This window comes from Pecten maximus, unplaced genomic scaffold (genome assembly GCF_902652985.1).
Source record: "Pecten maximus unplaced genomic scaffold, xPecMax1.1, whole genome shotgun sequence".
Lineage (NCBI taxonomy): Eukaryota > Metazoa > Mollusca > Bivalvia > Pectinida > Pectinidae > Pecten > Pecten maximus.
In genome coordinates this window covers 466-20,825 of record NW_022979352.1, presented here as the reverse complement: position 1 = coordinate 20,825, position 20,360 = coordinate 466, and the positions used below count along the sequence as shown (strand labels likewise).

General features: G+C 37.2%; 2 protein-coding genes across 2 annotated transcripts; one reads left to right on the top strand and one right to left on the bottom strand.

Annotated features, from left to right (window-relative positions):
- Positions 1 to 9,830: 9,830 nt before the first annotated feature.
- LOC117318522 (calcium-regulated heat-stable protein 1-like) lies at positions 9,831 to 16,266 on the bottom strand. Its single transcript, XM_033873498.1, has 3 exons — positions 16,149 to 16,266; positions 15,455 to 15,595; positions 9,831 to 12,363 (listed from the first exon to the last, which is right to left on the bottom strand). Exons 1-3 carry the CDS (start codon positions 16,259 to 16,261, stop codon positions 12,213 to 12,215), a joined length of 405 nt encoding a protein of 134 aa, XP_033729389.1. The 5' UTR covers positions 16,262 to 16,266; the 3' UTR covers positions 9,831 to 12,212.
- Positions 16,267 to 19,296: 3,030 nt separating this feature from the next.
- On the top strand, positions 19,297 to 19,817 carry LOC117318523 (the record flags this gene model as incomplete). Its single annotated transcript, XM_033873499.1, has 1 exon — positions 19,297 to 19,817. A coding segment is annotated over exon 1 (521 nt), but the record flags the coding sequence as incomplete, so codon positions are not given.
- Between the last annotated feature and the right edge of the window lie 543 nt (positions 19,818 to 20,360).

Sequence of the window (20,360 nt, the reverse complement as noted above, 5' to 3'; positions counted from 1 at the left end):
CGCCAAAGAAAGCGAGCTTATGATGTCTGTAAATCGAGATTATAATATTTGTGATATGTGTCGCCATAGTAATCTAGTCATGGCTACCGTATGTGTATCAAATTTACCGATAAAGAATTTACAAATAACTAAGATATGTGTGTGTAGTTTGGTTATATAGGGAGGTGGACACGGTTGTTTACACCTCGCGCTGACTACCTTTGTTTATATACAAATGCTTTCCTTTGTAGACATCACTAAACCCACACGTCGAAGACGGCAAAGTGCCCCAAATATTCGAAGAACGGTGCCGAAGAATACACAACGCCGCCTGTCCCGAATTCCAGATACCGCGGAAGAAGGCAAAAATTTAACCAATGAATCTGAACGTCAAGATCGGAATTTTCTTTTAGAGCTTCCTGATTTCCAATCTAATATCAGTAGTGAGAGTAGCGATTTCCGAACGACAAACGCAATTGTTCGGAATCTCTCCAGACTCCCCTGCTCGGAAAAGATACCATATACGGGAAACGGCACGATGGAGGAATTTGGTCTTCAAAATGAAAACCTACTAACAGAGGACGGGGTGGAATTATGGGAGGAAATGATGTACTTAAGTGATGTTAAATCGAAAAGTGCGATGGAAACATCATCAATGAAACTCAGACGATACATGAATGAAAAATACCAAGCGATAAAGGAAAAGGAGGATTTGTACGCAGAGTGGGAAAAGCAACGAATTTCAGCTTTCAAACCTGTGTCGAAATATGCTGAAATGGACGCCGAAGAAAGCAGTAGTTCTTCTGGAGTACAATATCGATTTCTCGACACCGTTCCGGATTTCGAGGATTTTCTCCTGATATTAGAAGAGGATTCAAAGTTTGATCCTAGATTTAAAAGAGCAAAACAAATCAGTAGGAAAATCGCCAAGAGGTACAACATCGCGAAGGAAAACATTTCTGGTATAGCTGGTGCCGAGAATGAAAAGAAAACGCAAAATACGTCCTCAAGATTACCGCCGATCTCAGAGAAAGGCAACCAAACGAAGAAAAGCTTTCGTTCGAGTGATAACAAATCTCGGATGTCGTCCAAGACTCCGACAGGTTCCCGTAGAATCTCCGCGTTTGGCAGAGGCAGTGTAACGAGTATGTATGTAAACGAGAAAGTGGACAACGAGAAAACAGCCCACGAAGTTGGAGTTGTCACAGCTTCAAAGTCCTGTGAGAAACATGTACTTGAGCATGGTGGGCGGCGCAGTTCTCATAGAGGATCCATGTGTAAAGGATTGACTCTAAAGGACAATAAGAAAAAGAAAAAAACACAAGAGGAAGTCCCCTCGATATACCTGACATCTCCTGCCGGCGCAAACTATCTGTTGTACCAACCTGTGTCAACAAAGGTGGAGTCAAAGAGGCGAGGAACGCTACACACAGCTAATACGTCTGGTCCAATTGCAGAAGTGGAATTCGAACAAGAACCATCAGAGAAAGCAGTTGGTAGAATTGATCAGAGTGAGAAAGGAGTCTCAAAAGATAACGTGTATTCAAGTGACGACGAGCAGGATGATACGACAGATTTCCAAAAACTGTTTGATACCAGAAAGCTCAACAAGCAATACAGCTTCGAGCGTTTGCGCGGGAAGAACTTCCACAAGAAGAAGCCGGCGTTTTTTGGTGTCCTTAAGAAATACTATAAAATGCAGAAAGTCGCCGATGCGTTTACTAGCCACAAATCTAAACGTAAATCGGTGTTTCAACGTCTGCTTGATAAAGACAGGCAGCGTCATGAATCAGATACGGATGTGGTAGGGAAACTGAAGACCTACAACTTCCTGTACCACAGACAGAGGACAAAGACTGAGGTCGATAAGTGCGATTTCAGCAGTCTCTCTATGGATATCTTCCGAGATAATCTCATCCGGGCACTCGATGACTTCGTCGTTAGGAAAGAACGGGTCGTGTCAAATATTGGCGCGAAAAGTACAACACACATAACCTTCACTAAACAATCTATTTTTAATCACAGAGAATGAAGATCGTGAGTTGTGACGTCACAAACATCATACGATACAACCTGGTAACAATTTGTGGTTTGATGTTAATAAGACGATTTCTAACCTTTCACTGTCTTTGTTCAAATGTTTTCAATATAATGTTTGTCTTTTTACTGTGTTTAGCCCTTCTTTCCTGTATCCCCACTTCAACTGTTAACAAGAGGCCCATGGGCCTTAACGGTCACCTGATTTTTGAAATATTTCAGTAAATTTGAATAAAAGAATGAATTTCAAAACAAATAAAACAAATGATAGTCAAAAATGTGATTTCCCTATAACTATAGTAAAGTTTATCCCCTCCCATGGGGCAAACGCGAGACCCCAGGGCTAGGAAATTCACAATTATGGTAAAGCACCTTAAGACCCTTCGATCTGTGAAGAGTATTTAATTCTACCTTATTTGGGTTGTAAGAAGAAGATTTTTGAAATTTCAGTTAATTTGACCCTTTTTGGCCCCGCCCATCAGCCCCTGGGGGTCAGTCAGGGCCAACATGTACATCAAACTGTCATCCCAAGCTGATAACGTTAACGAAGTTAGAATGAATTCCAATAAAAATCCAACAAATAATAGTCAAAAATGTGATTTCCCTATATAAACTATAGTAAAGTTTACCCCCTCCCCAGGGGCAAACGTGAGACCCCAGGGTCATGAAATTCAAAATTTTGGTAAAGCACCTTAAGACCCTTCCATCTATGAAAAGTATTTGATTCTACCATATCTGAGAGTACAGAAGAGGATTTTTGAAATTTTAGTCAATTTGACCCTTTTTGGCCCCGCCCCTCAGGCCCCTGGGGGGTGGGGACCATATAATTCACAATTTTGGTTCACCCTCAGCCATGGAAGCTTCCTGTAAAATTTCATTGAATTTAGTTCAGCAGTTTTTAAGAAGAAGTTAAAAAATGTTGTTTTCGAATGCAATATACACAACTAGGTACCAAGAGAAGTTTACATTTGAGATATGAGAAAAATCATTTAAGGAAATAGCAATAATAAACTTAAATCGTCAAAATCCCAAGATGACCGGCCATGTTGTTTTCCGATTGGGCCCAAAATGCAATATGCACCACCAGGGACCATTGGGAAACTGAAATACACAAATGTATGTAATTTGAGAAAGATTCCTTTAGTACTTTCTGAGAAATAGTGATAAGAATTATTTACAGATGGACGACAGATGACGGACCGAGGGATGACGGACCACAGAAAAATACAATTAATACTATTTTGTGAAGACTTCTCTTTACTTTTCCAAAGGTTCAGTTATTTGCCCAGATGTCGTACTTCCTACTTGTGTCAGTCTGCCCAGATGTCGTACTTCCTACTTGTGTCAGTCTGCCCAGATGTCGTACTTCCTACTTGTGTCAGTCTGCCCAGATGTCGTACTTCCTACTTGTGTCAGTCTGCCCAGATGTCGTACTTCCTACTTGTGTCAGTTATTTGCCCAGATGTCGTACTTCCTACTTGTGTCAGTCTGCCCAGATGTCGTACTTCCTACTTGTGTCAGTTATTTGCCCAGATGTCGTACTTCCTACTTGTGTCAGTCTGCCCAGATGTCGTACTTCCTACTTGTGTCAGTTATTTGCCCAGATGTCGTACTTCCTACTTGTGTCAGTTATCTGCCCAGATGTCGTACTTCCTACTTGTGTCAGTTATTTGCCCAGATGTCGTACTTCCTACTTGTGTCAGTCTGCCCAGATGTCGTACTTCCTACTTGTGTCAGTCTGCCCAGATGTCGTACTTCCTACTTGTGTCAGTCTGCCCAGATGTCGTACTTCCTACTTGTGTCAGTCTGCCCAGATGTCGTACTTCCTACTTGTGTCAGTCTGCCCAGATGTCGTACTTCCTACTTGTGTCAGTCTGCCCAGATGTCGTACTTCCTACTTGTGTCAGTCTGCCCAGATGTCGTACTTCCTACTTGTGTCAGTTATTTGCCCAGATGTCGTACTTCCTACTTGTGTCAGTCTGCCCAGATGTCGTACTTCCTACTTGTGTCAGTTATTTGCCCAGATGTCGTACTTCCTACTTGTGTCAGTCTGCCCAGATGTCGTACTTCCTACTTGTGTCAGTTATTTGCCCAGATGTCGTACTTCCTACTTGTGTCAGTTATTTGCCCAGATGTCGTACTTCCTACTTGTGTCAGTCTGCCCAGATGTCGTACTTCCTACTTGTGTCAGTCTGCCCAGATGTCGTACTTCCTACTTGTGTCAGTCTGCCCAGATGTCGTACTTCCTACTTGTGTCAGTCTGCCCAGATGTCGTACTTCCTACTTGTGTCAGTCTGCCCAGATGTCGTACTTCCTACTTGTGTCAGTCTGCCCAGATGTCGTACTTCCTACTTGTGTCAGTCTGCCCAGATGTCGTACTTCCTACTTGTGTCAGTCTGCCCAGATGTTGTACTTCCTACTTGTGTCAGTCTGCCCAGATGTCGTACTTCCTACTTGTGTTACCCGGCCTTTAAACACATAAATAGGGTTAAAATTAAAAAAAAAAAAACAAGTGAAATGTTTGACGAGTTTATTTGTCAATGATAACATGTCCCATAGTTATACACCCTATAGCTACATGTAGTTGAGGTTTGATACCTGCTTCAGCTGTATAAATACCGACATCCTCTCTGTAAACCACTAACATGGTATATACACAGGTTCTTACCTAACAATAACGGTAAGTCACATTGTAAATATTTCTACAACGCCCACACCTCTCACATCAGTAAAGGCTGTGAAATACTGTCACACCAGCTCTCACATCAGTAAAGGCTGTGAAATACTGTCACACCAGCTCTCACATCAGTAAAGGCTGAAATACTGTCACACCTCTCACATCAGTAAAGACTGTGAAATACTGTCACACCTCTCACATCAGTAAAGGCTGTGAAATACTGTCACACCTCTCACATCAGTAAAGGCTGTGAAATACTGTCACACCTCTCACATCAGTAAAGGCTGTGAAATACTGTCACACCAGCTCTCACATCAGTAAAGGCTGTGAAATACTGTCACACCTCTCACATCAGTAAAGGCTGAAATACTGTCACACCTCTCACATCAGTAAAGGCTGTGAAATACTGTCACACCTCTCACATCAGTAAAGGCTGAAATACTGTCACACATCTCACATCAGTAAAGGCTGTGAAATACTGTCACACCAGCTCTCACATCAGTAAAGGCTGTGAAATACTGCCACACCTCTCACATCAGTAAAGGCTGTGAAATACTGTCACACCTCTCACATCAGTAAAGGCTGTAAAGGCTGTGAAATACTGTCACACCAGCTCTCACATCAGTAAAGGCTGTGAAATACTGTCACACCTCTCACATCAGTAAAGGCTGAAATACTGTCACACCTCTCACATCAGTAAAGACTGTGAAATACTGTCACATATCTCACATCAGTAAAGGCTGTGAAATACTGTCACACCTCTCACATCAGTAAAGGCTGTGAAATACTGTCACACATCTCACATCAGTAAAGACTGTGAAATACTGCCACACCTCTCACATCAGTAAAGGCTGTGAAATACTGTCACACCTCTCACATCAGTAAAGGCTGAAATACTGTCACACATCTCACATCAGTAAAGGCTGTGAAATACTGTCACACCAGCTCTCACATCAGTAAAGGCTGAAATACTGTCACACCTCTCACATCAGTAAAGGCTGTGAAATACTGTCACACCTCTCACATCAGTAAAGGCTGTGAAATACTGTCACACCTCTCACATCAGTAAAGGCTGTGAAATACTGTCACACGTACCTCTCACATCAGTAAAGGCTGTGAAATACTGTCACACCTCTCACATCAGTAAAGGCTGTGAAATACTGCCACATCTCTCACATCAGTAAAGGCTGTGAAATACTGTCACATCTCTCACATCAGTAAAGGCTGTGAAATACTGATAAACAGACATCTGTACAAGATCAACATGGACTTCTGTAATAATCAACAACATTTTGCCAAAGTCTGTACATTAAACTGATAAGTCAATGTTGAAATAAACAGTGAAAAGGAGAACACACCTCCCTCCCCCAGAGGAGATATTCAAGGAGACACGCTGAAAATGATTCCCCGGTTAATATCTGGTCAGTTGTTTTAGTCATTACACTTTAAATGTGAGCATAAACCTAAGGAACAATGAACTTCACAAAAACAAAGAAAAGATGCAAAATGAAATAAAATACAGTTTGTGACAGATACTCGGACAAATATTGTCGTTTAATGTGGACCCAGCCTTCTATACAAAGTCCTTCGACAGGTTGGATTGCTCCCTTGTTACACATACCGGGGGCGATACTTTGGTCATTTCATTTTTGAAATTTCAAATATTACTCCTTAACGTATAACAACTGTTGATACTGGCATCCCAATATACAACACTAACATACATTTACTGTGGATACTGGCATCCCAATATACAACACTAACATACATTTACTGTGGATACTGGCATCCCAATATACAACACTAACATACATTTACTGTGGATACTGGCATCCCAATATACAACATTGACATACATTTACTGTGGATACTGGCATCCCAATATACAACATTGACATACATTTACTGTGGATACTGGCATCCCAATATACAACATTGACATACATTTACTGTGGATACTGGCATCCCAATATACAACATTGACATACATTTACTGTGGATACTGGCATCCCAATATACAACACTAACATACATTTACTGTGGATACTGGCATCCCAATATACAACATTGACATACATTTACTGTGGATACTGGCATCCCAATATACAACATTGACATACATTTACCAAGCACTATTGTAAAAATACTCGTCACACAACAAAAACTACTGATGGAAATGAACGTGACAGTGCAAGTTTAAGTCACAAAACACAAGATTGATATATAAATGGTTCAAAACTGCCCATATTTACAAATCTCTGTACATAGCAGATACCATCGACAGAAGGTTTTGTTATCATGATCAGAACCATCCGATAAAAGGATTCCATGGACACTTTCTCTTCAAGCTCATTTTCTAGAAAAAAATCTTGAAATATTTACAAAGATTTAAAAAAAAAAAAAAATTCCAAGGATTTTTTTTAACATCTGTTATTTCAAACAAAATTGGAAAGTGATTATCTTGACTCCGACTGAAGGTGTCTTGGTCTGTAAGACCAATACTTACCCACACACGATACCCCTAACAGGGACATATCATTGTTATGGTTTATTGTTGTGAATTTGACCAAAATATTTAGCAATGGGAGGTTTGTCCAACCGAAGTGATTTAATCAGAGTAGCACCCTAAAAAGACCCAATCCATAGAATTTATTTCTGAAATCACCCCATAGACTAGTATATGTAAATCCTCCCATAGACTAGTATATGTAAATCCTCCTATAGACTAGTATATGTAAATCATCCCATAGACTAGTATATGTAAATCGTCCCATAGACTAGTATATGTAAATCGTCCCATAGACTAGTATATGTAAATCGTCCCATAGACTAGTATATGTAAATCGTCCCATAGACTAGTATATGTAAATCGTCCCATAGACTAGTATATGTAAATCGTCCCATAGACTAGTATATGTAAATCATCCCATAGACTAGTATATGTAAATCATCCCATAGACTAGTATATGTTTTATTTGAATAGTCTTGATAAATCTTTGTCTTTTTATCTGTAAATTTTGTTGGTATTTCATACATCTTCAGGTGGCTAGCGAATTCATTTCAAATTTGCTCAAACAAATGAAAATGTTCCTTTCTACAGTATGATTAAACAACAAGTAAAGTGTCCTTCTAATGGCCCACACTAAAGGTATCGCCTGTGACCTTGACCCTGAAACCCAAACTTGTCAGAGATATAATGGTACTTTATCATTGTCTGAAGTTTGATCAAAAGCCTTCCAGGAATGAAGTCACTAAAGCATGGACAAATTTGGGCGTTACGTATACGTACAGACTACATACATACAAGAGGATGGAGGGGAATCCTACAGTCCCCACACAGTTTCACCAAAAGGGGACTAATAACAAAAACATACTTCACTAACTACTGTGAGATACAACTACACAGGCTGAAAAGTCTTCTACATTGCTTTGGGGAATAATATCGTGCAATATACATTTTATGATTTATACCTGAAAAAAAATTAAAAAAAAAAACAAAACAGAAAGAGTTTTCTGCCACAAACAATGTAAAGTTAAAATGCCTAAGCTATTTCAGTATTTTCAACTAAATCTAGGTTGTTTATTACATTTTACAAGTTTAAAATATGGCTGATCAACTGAACCAGACAAATACACCATTAAAAAGTAAGTAGTATAAAATATAAAATGGCAGGAAATTAATCCGACAGTTTTATTATTTTTGAAGTAATTTTGCATTCCTGGATGATTTCTGGTTGAAAACAAGTGTTACACAAGTTACTTCCCCTTACCGATCTCCTTGATATGCAGCACGTGCACGTACCTGGTAATAATTTGTACAGAAAATTGTTCAGAATATTCAATGACAAAGCAAATCATTTTCTATAATTTCAACATTCTGTTTATAACCTGTTTATCTCAAACAGACGTTTTCAATCATAAAAACATGTGTCGTATCATGAAATTACAAATAAATACTTCACGGAAGGAGAAATTGCTGTTTGTTTATTTGTGATGAAATTTTTCAGTCCCATCCTGAACTCATCGGGTATTATCATAGATATGCAACAGTAGCTTCCCCAAGGAGTTCAGAATGATTCGGTCCTACCCGAGAACCCCTAAAGATACTGAAACACAACACCTAATTATGTTGATTAGAAACCTTGAGTACATGGTACATTGTAACAGTATGCAACAGAAGTAAAGTAGAAAACACATCTCAAGTGTGTATTTGATTTACACCTTTCGGATGCTTTTCCTCGATCAGAAGTTTCTTCAGAGAAGTGATATCTGGGTACTAAAGATTGTGCTTTCTCACATACTTCAGTGGGGATCCTGTACCTGCCAGGGAAAGATAACTCTATCACACAAGGAAGACAGCCGACACATGTCATGACGTTGTGTCAACGGCTAGGTATAGATATCTCTATCACACAGAAGACAGACGACACATGCCATGAAGTCATTGTCAACGGCTAGTTATAGATATCTTTCACACAGGGGAAGACAGCCGACACATGCCATGACTTCACTGTCAATGTGACACCAATATTTTGTTACCCTGATGTCAAACAATTGTTGTGAAAGAGAATGCCTCACCCTGTAGAAAAATTCACTTTAATGCTTGCTCTTACTGTTTTTATGGAAGTGTAATGTTTGCTCTTACTGTTTTTATGGAAGTGTAATGCTTGCTCTTACTGTTTTTATGGAAGTGTAATGCTTGCTCTTACTGTTTTTATGGAAGTGTAATGTTTGCTCTTACTGTTTTTATGGAAGTGTAATGTTTGCTCTTACTGTTTTTATGATAGTGGAATGTTTGCTCTTACTGTTTTTATGGAAGTGTAATGCTTGCTCTTACTGTTTTTATGGAAGTGTAATGTTTGCTCTTACTGTTTTTATGGAAGTGGAATGTTTGTTCTTACTGTTTTTATGATAGTGTAATGTTTGCTCTTACTGTTTTTATGGAAGTGTAATGTTTGCTCTTACTGTTTTTATGATAGTGTAATGTTTGCTCTTACTGTTTTTATGGAAGTGTAATGTTTGCTCTTACTGTTTTTATGGAAGTGGAATGTTTGTTCTTACTGTTTTTATGGAAGTGTAATGCTTGCTCTTACTGTTTTTATGATAGTGGAATGTTTGCTCTTACTGTTTTTATGGAAGTGTAATGTTTGCTCTTACTGTTTTTATGGAAGTGTAATGCTTGCTCTTACTGTTTTTATGGAAGTGTAATGTTTGCTCTTACTGTTTTTATGATAGTGGAATGTTTGCTCTTACTGTTTTTATGGAAGTGTAATGCTTGCTCTTACTGTTTTTATGGAAGTGTAATGTTTGCTCTTACTGTTTTTATGGAAGTGTAATGCTTGCTCTTACTGTTTTTATGGAAGTGTAATGTTTGCTCTTACTGTTTTTATGATAGTGGAATGTTTGCTCTTACTGTTTTTATGGAAGTGTAATGCTTGCTCTTACTGTTTTTATGGAAGTGTAATGTTTGCTCTTACTGTTTTTATGGAAGTGTAATGCTTGCTCTTACTGTTTTTATGGAAGTGTAATGTTTGCTCTTACTGTTTTTATGATAGTGGAATGTTTGCTCTTACTGTTTTTATGGAAGTGTAATGCTTGCTCTTACTGTTTTTATGGAAGTGTAATGCTTGCTCTTACTGTTTTTATGGAAGCGTAATGCTTGCTCTTACTGTTTTTATGGAAGTGTAATGCTTGCTCTTACTGTTTTTATGGAAGTGTAATGTTTGCTCTTACTCTTTTTATGATAGTGTAATGCTTGCTCTTACTGTTTTTATGAAAGTATGTGAGAAAAATAATCAAACATGGGTCTGTTTAGTGGACTGGGATATCTCAACCGTCAAGTAAAATTTTAACCGGCCAGTATTTGGCAAGCCTCGTGTTGACCACAAAAACACATGGGTTGAGATATCCCTGTCCACATAGACCCATGTAAGATTCTAGTTTACATAATCCTGAGTTACTCCGATATTCTCTCCATTTTGGTCTTTCATGATGATGATTTTCATTTTGTGGTTTCACACACTAGATAGAGGTAGAATGTGGTATGTAAAGTGCAGTCTGACAAAGGAAGGAAACAAGACATTAAATGACATCAGTCTTCCCCTCAGAATGGGCTGTCTAGTTTGATAATGTATGATTTGGGGTAATAGGTAGGGGCATCAGAATCCACAAAATGCCAGTAAAACTTGGCTACATCTAAATTCAGGATTTCACTCTTACAGCCCTGTGGCTGATTAAAATGGGGAAACTGGAAGTGTTTAAATAGGGAAACTGTGGTAGTGTTTAAATAGGGAAACTGTGGTAGTGTTTAAATGGTAGTGTTAAATGGTTGTGTTTAAATGGTGGTGTATAAATGGTTGTGTTTAAATGGTGGTGTTTAAATGGTTGTGTTTAAATAGTAGTGTTAAATGGTAGTGTTTAAATGGTTGTGTTTAAATGGTAGTGTTTAAATGGTAGTGTTTAAATGGTAGTGTTTAAATGGTTGTGTTAAATGGTTGTGTTTAAATGGTGGTGTATAAATAGTAGTGTTAAATGGTTGTGTTTAAATGGTTGTGTTTAAATGGTGGTGTTTAAATGGTAGTGTTAAATGGTTGTGTTTAAATGGTTGTGTTTAAATAGTAGTGTTAAATGGTTGTGTTTAAATGGTGGTGTATAAATGGTAGTGTTTAAATGGTAGTGTTTAAATGGTTGTGTTTAAATGGTAGTGTTAAGGGTTGTGTTTAAATGGTGGTGTTTAAATGGTGGTGTTAAACGGTTGTGTTTAAATGTAAGTGTTTAAATGGTGGTGTATAAATGGTAGTGTTTAAATGGTAGTGTTTAAATGTAAGTGTTTAAATGGGGAAACTGGTGGTGTTTAAATGGCAGTGTTTAAATGGTTGTGTTTAAATGGTAGTGTTTAAATGGTAGTGTTTAAATGTAAGTGTTTAAATGGGGAAACTGGTGGTGTTTAAATGGCAGTGTTTAAATGGTTGTGTTTAAATGGTAGTGTTTAAATGGCAGTGTTTAAATGGTAGTGTTTAAATGTAAGTGTTTAAATGGGGAAACTTGTTTAAATGGTAGTGTTTAAATGGTTGTGTTTAAATGTAAGTGTTTAAATGGGGAAACTGGTGGTGTTTAAATGGTAGTGTTTAAATGGGGAAACAGTGGTAGTGTTTAAATGCTAATTGGGAAGATTTTGCTTGTTCCATATTTTGGAAAACAGCCGTTATAAAACTGCTAAAAGTTTAACTGGATTTGGAAAATGAGCTTTTGATATCTAAATGATGTTTATCATTCTCTCTACATCTCACAAGGGTGATAGATGGCAGTTGTCGCCAATGTCGCAGACACACATATTTTCAAAGTCTGAATAAAAATTTGGTGGTCCTGCAAGCTTCGCAACATCAATCGTTACAACTTGTTTGCGTATATTAAAACAGTTCACTTGCTCAAATTTACATTTTAGTGTAACAGTAATCGGTAGTGACCTGATGTAGGTACACCACACAAACTGATGGCTGTCCATGTAAACCTCCGACCATCACTGAGAGTCCCACTTCTCGTGTGAAACCCCTTCCTCCAGGTGGGTGATAACAACATGGACAGCGTGATACTTCTCCTTCTTGGGTGGAATTAAAATCTTCTTGAATGACACATGGTCGCCTTCCTTCGGTACATACTCGCCGTCAATACTGAAACAGCAGTACAATCTTAAAATCTCGGTTTTTAACATTCAGGAACATATTGATTATTGAATTATAATTTTAAAAATATTTTCATGTACATATTTTTTCTCAGGTATTTGGTATTGAGAAACAAACTGATATCAAACGCGACAAAATGGCTGTTTGGGAAGATATATAGTGGCATCTAGGCTGACAAAACAGGTATCTCGGGAGACAATAGAAATTTTGGCAGACTTTGGTTGAAACAGATATCTGCAGAGACAAACTGATTTTTGCTTGGACAAACATATGTTTGCAGAAAAATTGGCAGAACTATATCTTAATAGGCAAAACGGTATCTGGGCAAAAAAAAACTAGAACTGTCGTCCAGAGGGCCAACTCATACCCCCCGCTCCTGCAACCCCCATCGTTACTATGTGTTCATTTGTACAATAAACGAAATATACAGTTAAATCTCACTTAGTCATATTCAGTTTTCTTGGTTACCCTAATTCTTTTTTTATCTATATTATGAATAAATTGTTGTACATGACATTATGAAATGATTTCACATGAGAAAATCTTTTAAATTGATCAATTTATAACAAAGAAAAAATTAAAAAGGTTATGAGAAAGGTAAAGTGTGAATGGGATTTATTCAAAAAATTATGACGTGATATAGATTACGCACACCTACAATGTACATGTATAACGATTATTGTCATGAAACAAGAGATCCCAGAGGGATCTTGGCGCCCACCATTGAATGTTCTTGATAGGTTCCATGTCAGATTGATCTTTTCTCTACTTTTCCCTTCCTCTAAGTCTTACTAATCTGCGTAAATTCAGAAACAGCCTCTAGTACTTTTCAAACAAGGGAAACCTATATATAAAATTTAAGATTAAAGGGACATCACGGTAAAAACGTTGTAATTTTCAATGAATGTACGCGTTTTGTTCCTTTCCAGTTATGCTTCTCTGTGCTGTCCCAATGTTCACAGTCGATCCTCATGTCCAGCTTGACCACTTGATTTAGTTGGGAATCCCCCTCTAAATTTAGCGCGGAAATTATTTTTAAATCATCACGTAACTGTTTTGAAATCGAGGCAACACAAACACACGATAGTTTACCAGGCGAATTGGATTATTTGGACAACGATATTATACAGTGGTTTAAATGTTAAATAACACGTTCTGTATATATTCCGGCACATATATGTATGTGTAAATAAGTGTAAACACCGTACATATAGTATAGTGACAGTAGCGATGTACTGGTACAGACTGTATAAATATTACCGAGTTTGTGTAAATATTACCGAGATTGTCATGACCTACTATCCAGCAATCAAGCAGAATACGAGCAGCGTCCGTATTACTGCTGTTTTCATGTTTGAACTGTATTGTACTGCTTCCCCAGTTTAATTCTAGGATTGTGTTTGACCCATTTTTCCAATTATTCTCTTTATTTCGGAAGCTGTTATCGTTTTCAACTGCAGTCGATTCACATTGGAAGCCATTTTTGTTTTCAGGTGTTTTAGTGTGTTATGCGCATGCGTGTTATCGTATATGTCACAAAATTTGCATATTCAGACTATTGATCAACGAATTGTGATAACCTTTTTAAAATTAATAATTGATGTTTTTTATATACATATATCATCAAATTCGAATGGTTATTGTTCATAAGGATATTTTTTTTAAATATATACTCAATAATGTGAAAAAATACAAAATAAAAATTGGTTTACCGTGATGTCCCTTTAAGGCACCGCGGGGAACCTACATATGAAATTTCAGTAAGATCCCTTCATTAGTTTCTTGGAAATAGCGATAACAAACTTCAATTGTCGAAATCAAAGATGGCTGCCTGTCGGACATGTTGTTTTCCGATTAGTCTCAAAATGCAATATGCATAACTAAGCATCAAGGGGAACCTACATATGAAATTTGAGAAAGATCCCTTCAGTACTTTCTGAGGAATAGCGATAACAAACTTCAATTGTCAAAATCCAAGATGGCTGCCTGTCGGCCATGTTGTTTTCCGATTGGTCTCAAAATGCAATATGCATAACTAGGCACCAAGAGGAACCTACATATGAAATTTCAGTAAGATCCCTTCATTAGTTTCTTAGAAATAGCGATAACAAACTTCAATTGTCGAAATCCAAGATGGCTGCCTGTCAGCCATGTTGTTTTCCGATCAGTCTCAAAATGCAATATGCATAACTAAGCACCGAGGGGAACCTACATATGAAATTTGGGAAAGATCCCTTGAGTACTTTCTCAGAAATAGCGATAACAAACTTCAATTGTCACAAGAGATCCCAGAGGGATCTTGGCGCCCACCATTGAATGATCTTCATAGGTTCCATGTCAGATTGATCTTTTCTCTACTTTTCCCTTCCTCTAAGTCTTACTAATCTGTGTAAATTCAGAAACAGCCCTCTATAGCTAGTACTTTTCAAACAAGGGGAACCTATATATAAAATTTAAGATTTAGCGATAATGGCTGTCTGTCGACCATGTGGTTTTTGGATTGGTCCCAATATGCATAACTAGGCACTGAGGGGAACCTACATATGAAATTTGAGAAAGATCCCTTCAGTACTTTCTGAGAAATAGCGATAACAAACTTCAATGGTCAAAATCCAAGATGGCTGCCTGTCGGCCATGTTGTTTTCCAATTGGTCTAAAAATGCATTATGCATAACTAGGCACCAAGAGGAACCTACATATGAAATTTGAGAAAGATCCCTTCATTAGTTTCTTGGAAATAGCGATAACAAACTTCAATTGTCGAAATCCAAAATGGCTGCCTGTCGGCCATTTTGTTTTCCGATCGGTCCCAAAATGTGATATGCATAACTAGGCACCAAGGGGAACCTACATATGAAATTTGAGAAAGATCCCTTCAGTACTTTCTCAGAAATAGTGATAACAAGAATTGTTTACGGACGGAGGGACGGACGGAAGACGGACCACAGACGCAGGGCGATTTGAATAGCCCACCATCTGATGATGGTGGGCTAAAAATTGAGGCGACACAGTAACACTTAAGCAGACAAAGTTATACTTATGAAGACGAGGTCGAAAATAATATTAGGAAGACACTTACTCTGAAATATGAACAAACAGTGGTTCCTGGTTTGGATGGACGTCATCTTCCTGGAGTTCCTGGATAAAACCGTGACCCTTCTGTCGACAGAATGCCTTCACGATACCGTTGTAAACCTCACTTTTTTTCGCACTATCTGATCTGTACAAAAAAGTTCATGTCAGAATGTTCTCTTACAACATGTTCACTGAAAGTGCACCCACAATTAAAACTATCAGTAATTTAAATACATAACGTTGTAACAGCCGTGACTCACGAGCGTGTGTTATTGACACAAGCGTGTATTATTGGCAAATAATACACGGTTTTCAACCAATCAAAACTGGCGTTGCATAGCAAACATGGTAGAATATATAATAACAAACTTCAAAATCCAAGATGGCCACCTCTTGGCCATATGCATGCTATTTTTCGATCGGACCCAAAATACAATATGCACAACTAGGGACCGAGGGAAACTGCCATATGAAATTTGAGGAAGATCCCTTCAATTCTTTCTGAGAAATAGTGATAACAAGAATGGTTTACAGAGGGAGGGAGGGAAGGAGGCACGACAGATCACAGACGTGTTAATCAGGATGTGATTTATCAATAATTCTCTAATCAATATATTCCTATTTTATATATTTGAGACTTTATACTCACTGCTGTGTTTACAAAAGGGGCGGGACTAGGGTGACTCTATAATACTCACTGTGAGAGAGTTCTGGTTCGCCGGGTTGGGATTGGACTGGGAACCAGAAATCGATTCCTTGGAGATCCTGCTAGGATTGCGTTATTAACGGCTTGACTTTGTGGTATGTCCATACTTCTACTCTACAAAGGAGAGAATTTACCTCGTTATATGATCTCACAAATTTTAAGAACCAAAAACAGAGTTAAACTAATTAACTGAATTAGGATAACAAGACTATTTGGCAAAAATGCATGCATAATATATTCATCATAATATGCAAGCTTGCTCCATGAGATACAGGTCTAGGATAAAATATTGATGTTAAAGGGAAAATTTGTATCGCACTAAGAGGTATGGTATGTCAAATCAAGCAATGGTTGAGTTATGGAAGAAATGTTTATATTGTAGGCTGACTGAGAATTCCAATCAAAATAGTAAAGGCACACATAGGTATGAATTGTCATGTCTCATGGTTCGCTACATGAGATAATCATTTCTAACACAGATATAATAGCATAAAATCATTTCATAAAACTACCAACAAATAATTCCTTCATGGAAGTAGTAGCCCTTCATGTGTTGTTTGGTATATTTGTAAAGAAATTATTTTGTATGCTGATCATGAAATTTATGTATCGATATAACGAAACATCTGGCTATATCACGACATTGATCAGTATATTGACCCACCCCTTTTTCATGGTAACTGTCACTCAACCTGCATTACTCTACATATACTGAAGGGTGTTCATGTTATATCGCTTTTAAAGCTGTTTTTTTTTTGTCAAAAGACCTCAAAATAACATAATCTTTAACTTGTTGAAGGCGATTATTAATATGTAGAATCGTAGTACCTTTGGTTAATGGGTCATGTTAAAAATATGATGTCCCCCTTTTTTTTTTTACAAATGTTAAAGACCTTCATATGTTTCAAACTTACACTTGAGAAGCCAATTAGTCGGCAGAACGATTTACCCCAAAACACCCATTAACACCCAAAAACTACCCAAAAACATCTCACAACATCAACACTTTACATGAAAACATCATTAGAAAAATTTATATGTATATGTTAACATATCAAATACAGCTATTGACACCTTCTTTTGTTGACTTATCGGCGAGTAGGGTTTTGACGGCGAGGGAGATAACTCTTACAAACAGTCATACAATAAAACCGGCAGGCCATTTTACCGAATACGGATTTTTGATGATTATCTAGCGTAGTTTGTCGATTCATGTGTTCATTTATCTACCAGACATGTTTTTGTATCATTTACCTTGTCAATTAACGATTGAATTATTAACTATTGCTTTAATTTGATGTGTTTTCTCAGGAATATGCTGTTCGTTATAGCATATATGTATATACATATACGTTGATTGTGCAGACATACATAACAAAACAATAAATGAAGATAGATATTGTGACGTGTCTATAGTATGCTATTACACTCTGACTTTGTTGGCATCATATACATATCTTGCTGACTTGCAAATTTCGCTAATGTTATTGACACAAAGTAATTGGATAAGTTTATATATACATCGACGGTTTGCGTCTGTAAAATAATTTTTACAGTGTTGTTTTTGTCTTAAATCATGAAAACTTTTGCATACTAGAATAAAATAGATATTGTAATTTGCAGCTAGTTTCTAATTAATATTCAGGTATGATTCTGTTCACACGTGAGAAGACACCGTGGCAGATGCGGACTCATCAGCGACGCGTGCCCGGTAATATGGCCCGGTTTTGTGTTAATAGTTATTCTCTTACTCCCTTTTCTGGGGATTTGAAAGTATTACTTGCCTAGAGACAATTCATTTCATGTTTATAAAAAAAAACAACATACTAATACATGAAAAGGTATCCCAAATGATATGGTATACGGGGAATCAGGACGTTTCTCATTAGCAAATATAATTTTTATTTTGGCACAAATTAACTACAAATGATAAATTATCAAGTAAATTATATGACATTATATATGCAATGCATGAAATGGATGTATTTCATTTAAAATGGTTATGTTTGGTATTAAAAAAAATACAAGTTAAGATCGGCAAAAACTGAAATACATGTATATTGTTAAACAAAAGCTAAATGATCAGGCTATTCAAAAGTGGTTTGTGGATATCGAGAAGAGAAATAGAGGGCAAAATTATCTATTATTCAAATGTATCTTTGGTTTTGATAACTACTTGACTACACATTTATTATTTATAACATATATTATTGATCATATATAAGATATCTGATATGTTTAAAAGATATCATTTCTTTATAATTTAATTATACTAAATCATTGATATGATAGAGAACAGTCTGGCTTATGATATTTGAAAATAAAATTTAATTTAATGTTTAAATTGTATGTATGTGTCCGGAAAGTTGGTCGCGTAGCGACTGTTTGACACGCTTGATTTGTCGGTCGTGTGCTGTTAATTAGGCTATTGTGTATATAACGGAGAAGTGAGGAGTAATTAAATTGCCATCCACTGGCCAGGTGTTAATTGGTCCCTCTTTTGAAGCAACATACAAACCTGGAAAGTCCAGTACAAATGGTGACTGTTTATTCAATGCCGTGTCAACTATCTTGGTAGGAAACAAGTCTTTATCTGTAGAACAGGACCTGTTTAGAACTAATCACTAGGAAAGATTTGATCCTAAAACATCAAAGGAAGGAAAATTTTGCGTTAATCTCCCCTGTATACGATCATGCGTGTTTACAATGTGCTGGCCATGGTGATGAATTTTCTTCGATATGGACGATGATGGCTTTAGCCAATGTTATTGATTCTCCGATCACGTCTGTTTACCCGTGTGTTAATGGAGTAAAGGACTTTTATTTCACACAATTCAACACAACTCTTTACCCAAACAACATTGAATCCAAAAAAGAAGCACTGAAAGTGTTGTGGACATGCAAGCGTCTTCTCTCCCAGGCCTGGTCGGGAATGGTTTCCAAACCACTTCGTCCCCCTGCTACCTCCGGAACAAATTCACACACCACCAAATCTGACATAAACGCCTATATATGTACCGCATTCACCACCAATACAACCAAAAGAAAGAGAACCACCAGTGCCCAGACACAATTACATAGAGACAACATCTACACAACAACAAAGAACAAAACCAACAGATTTCCAGCATAAACGGAAAATGCAACTCCCCGAAAAAACAAAAACATCTCCCAAATGTTCTTTGGCACTGGAAACAAACATCAACAGAGATCCATTCGAAAGCCCCAACAGATTTCAAATTTTTGAAAGTGAAAGTGACGAAGAGCTGATTTCCCCTGTTTCTAGTCCATCTCCGCCAAAAAGTCAACCCAAACCGAAAAGACGAAAGATTGTTAGAGTTTCAACTGAAGAGCCTATTTCCCCACCTCAAACTCCAGAGCCGACATCTCCCTTCAGACCAAACAGTAATACAACTTCACCTGCTACTCAACATACCCAACCAATACCATCTCCCGAAGCTGAGTCCGAGTGTCCCTCAAACTGTTTACCAAATTCAGGACATTTCATGCACAATAACGAAGTTTTAGACAATCTCTTGAAAAACCCCAAACCACTGAATTCAATTCCAGTTGGTACCAAAAACAATGTTTTCTTTGTAGTTGACAATTCTCGAAACACTAACAAGTCCAAATCAGACTTTCCTGATGATCGTGGTGTATGGTGTGCGTCTTCGGGAACAACAGCAAATCAATTATACGCTATTTCAGACAACAAACAATTAACAACAGTTTTTGAAAAAGATGGGCAGTAAATATATTTGATCTTAATTAAGTTTTTAACCTAGTTTTATGACTTTTATGTATGTTGAAACGGTTATATAATGAGATTTTATATTGTCAATTTAAGAGTTATTTCACAATAATCAATGTACTGTTTTAAATCAAACATTAAATTAGTTATGTAGATTATCGGTCTCAGTTTCCACGTGTTGGAGCCATACTATATGGTGATCTAGACCGATATCTACTTACTAATATTATGTGCATTTCTTTATCAATTTTTATCGAAGTTGTTCACTATCAATGAAGTTTTTTAATACGTAAATATATTTGATCTAATTTTATTTTTAACCTAGTTTTACGACTTTTATATATGTTGAAACGGTTATATGATGAGATTTTATATTGTCAATTCATGATTTATTTTTATCAATTTCCTCTTTTAATTACACTAGTTAGTCATGTATATTACCGGTTCAAGTTC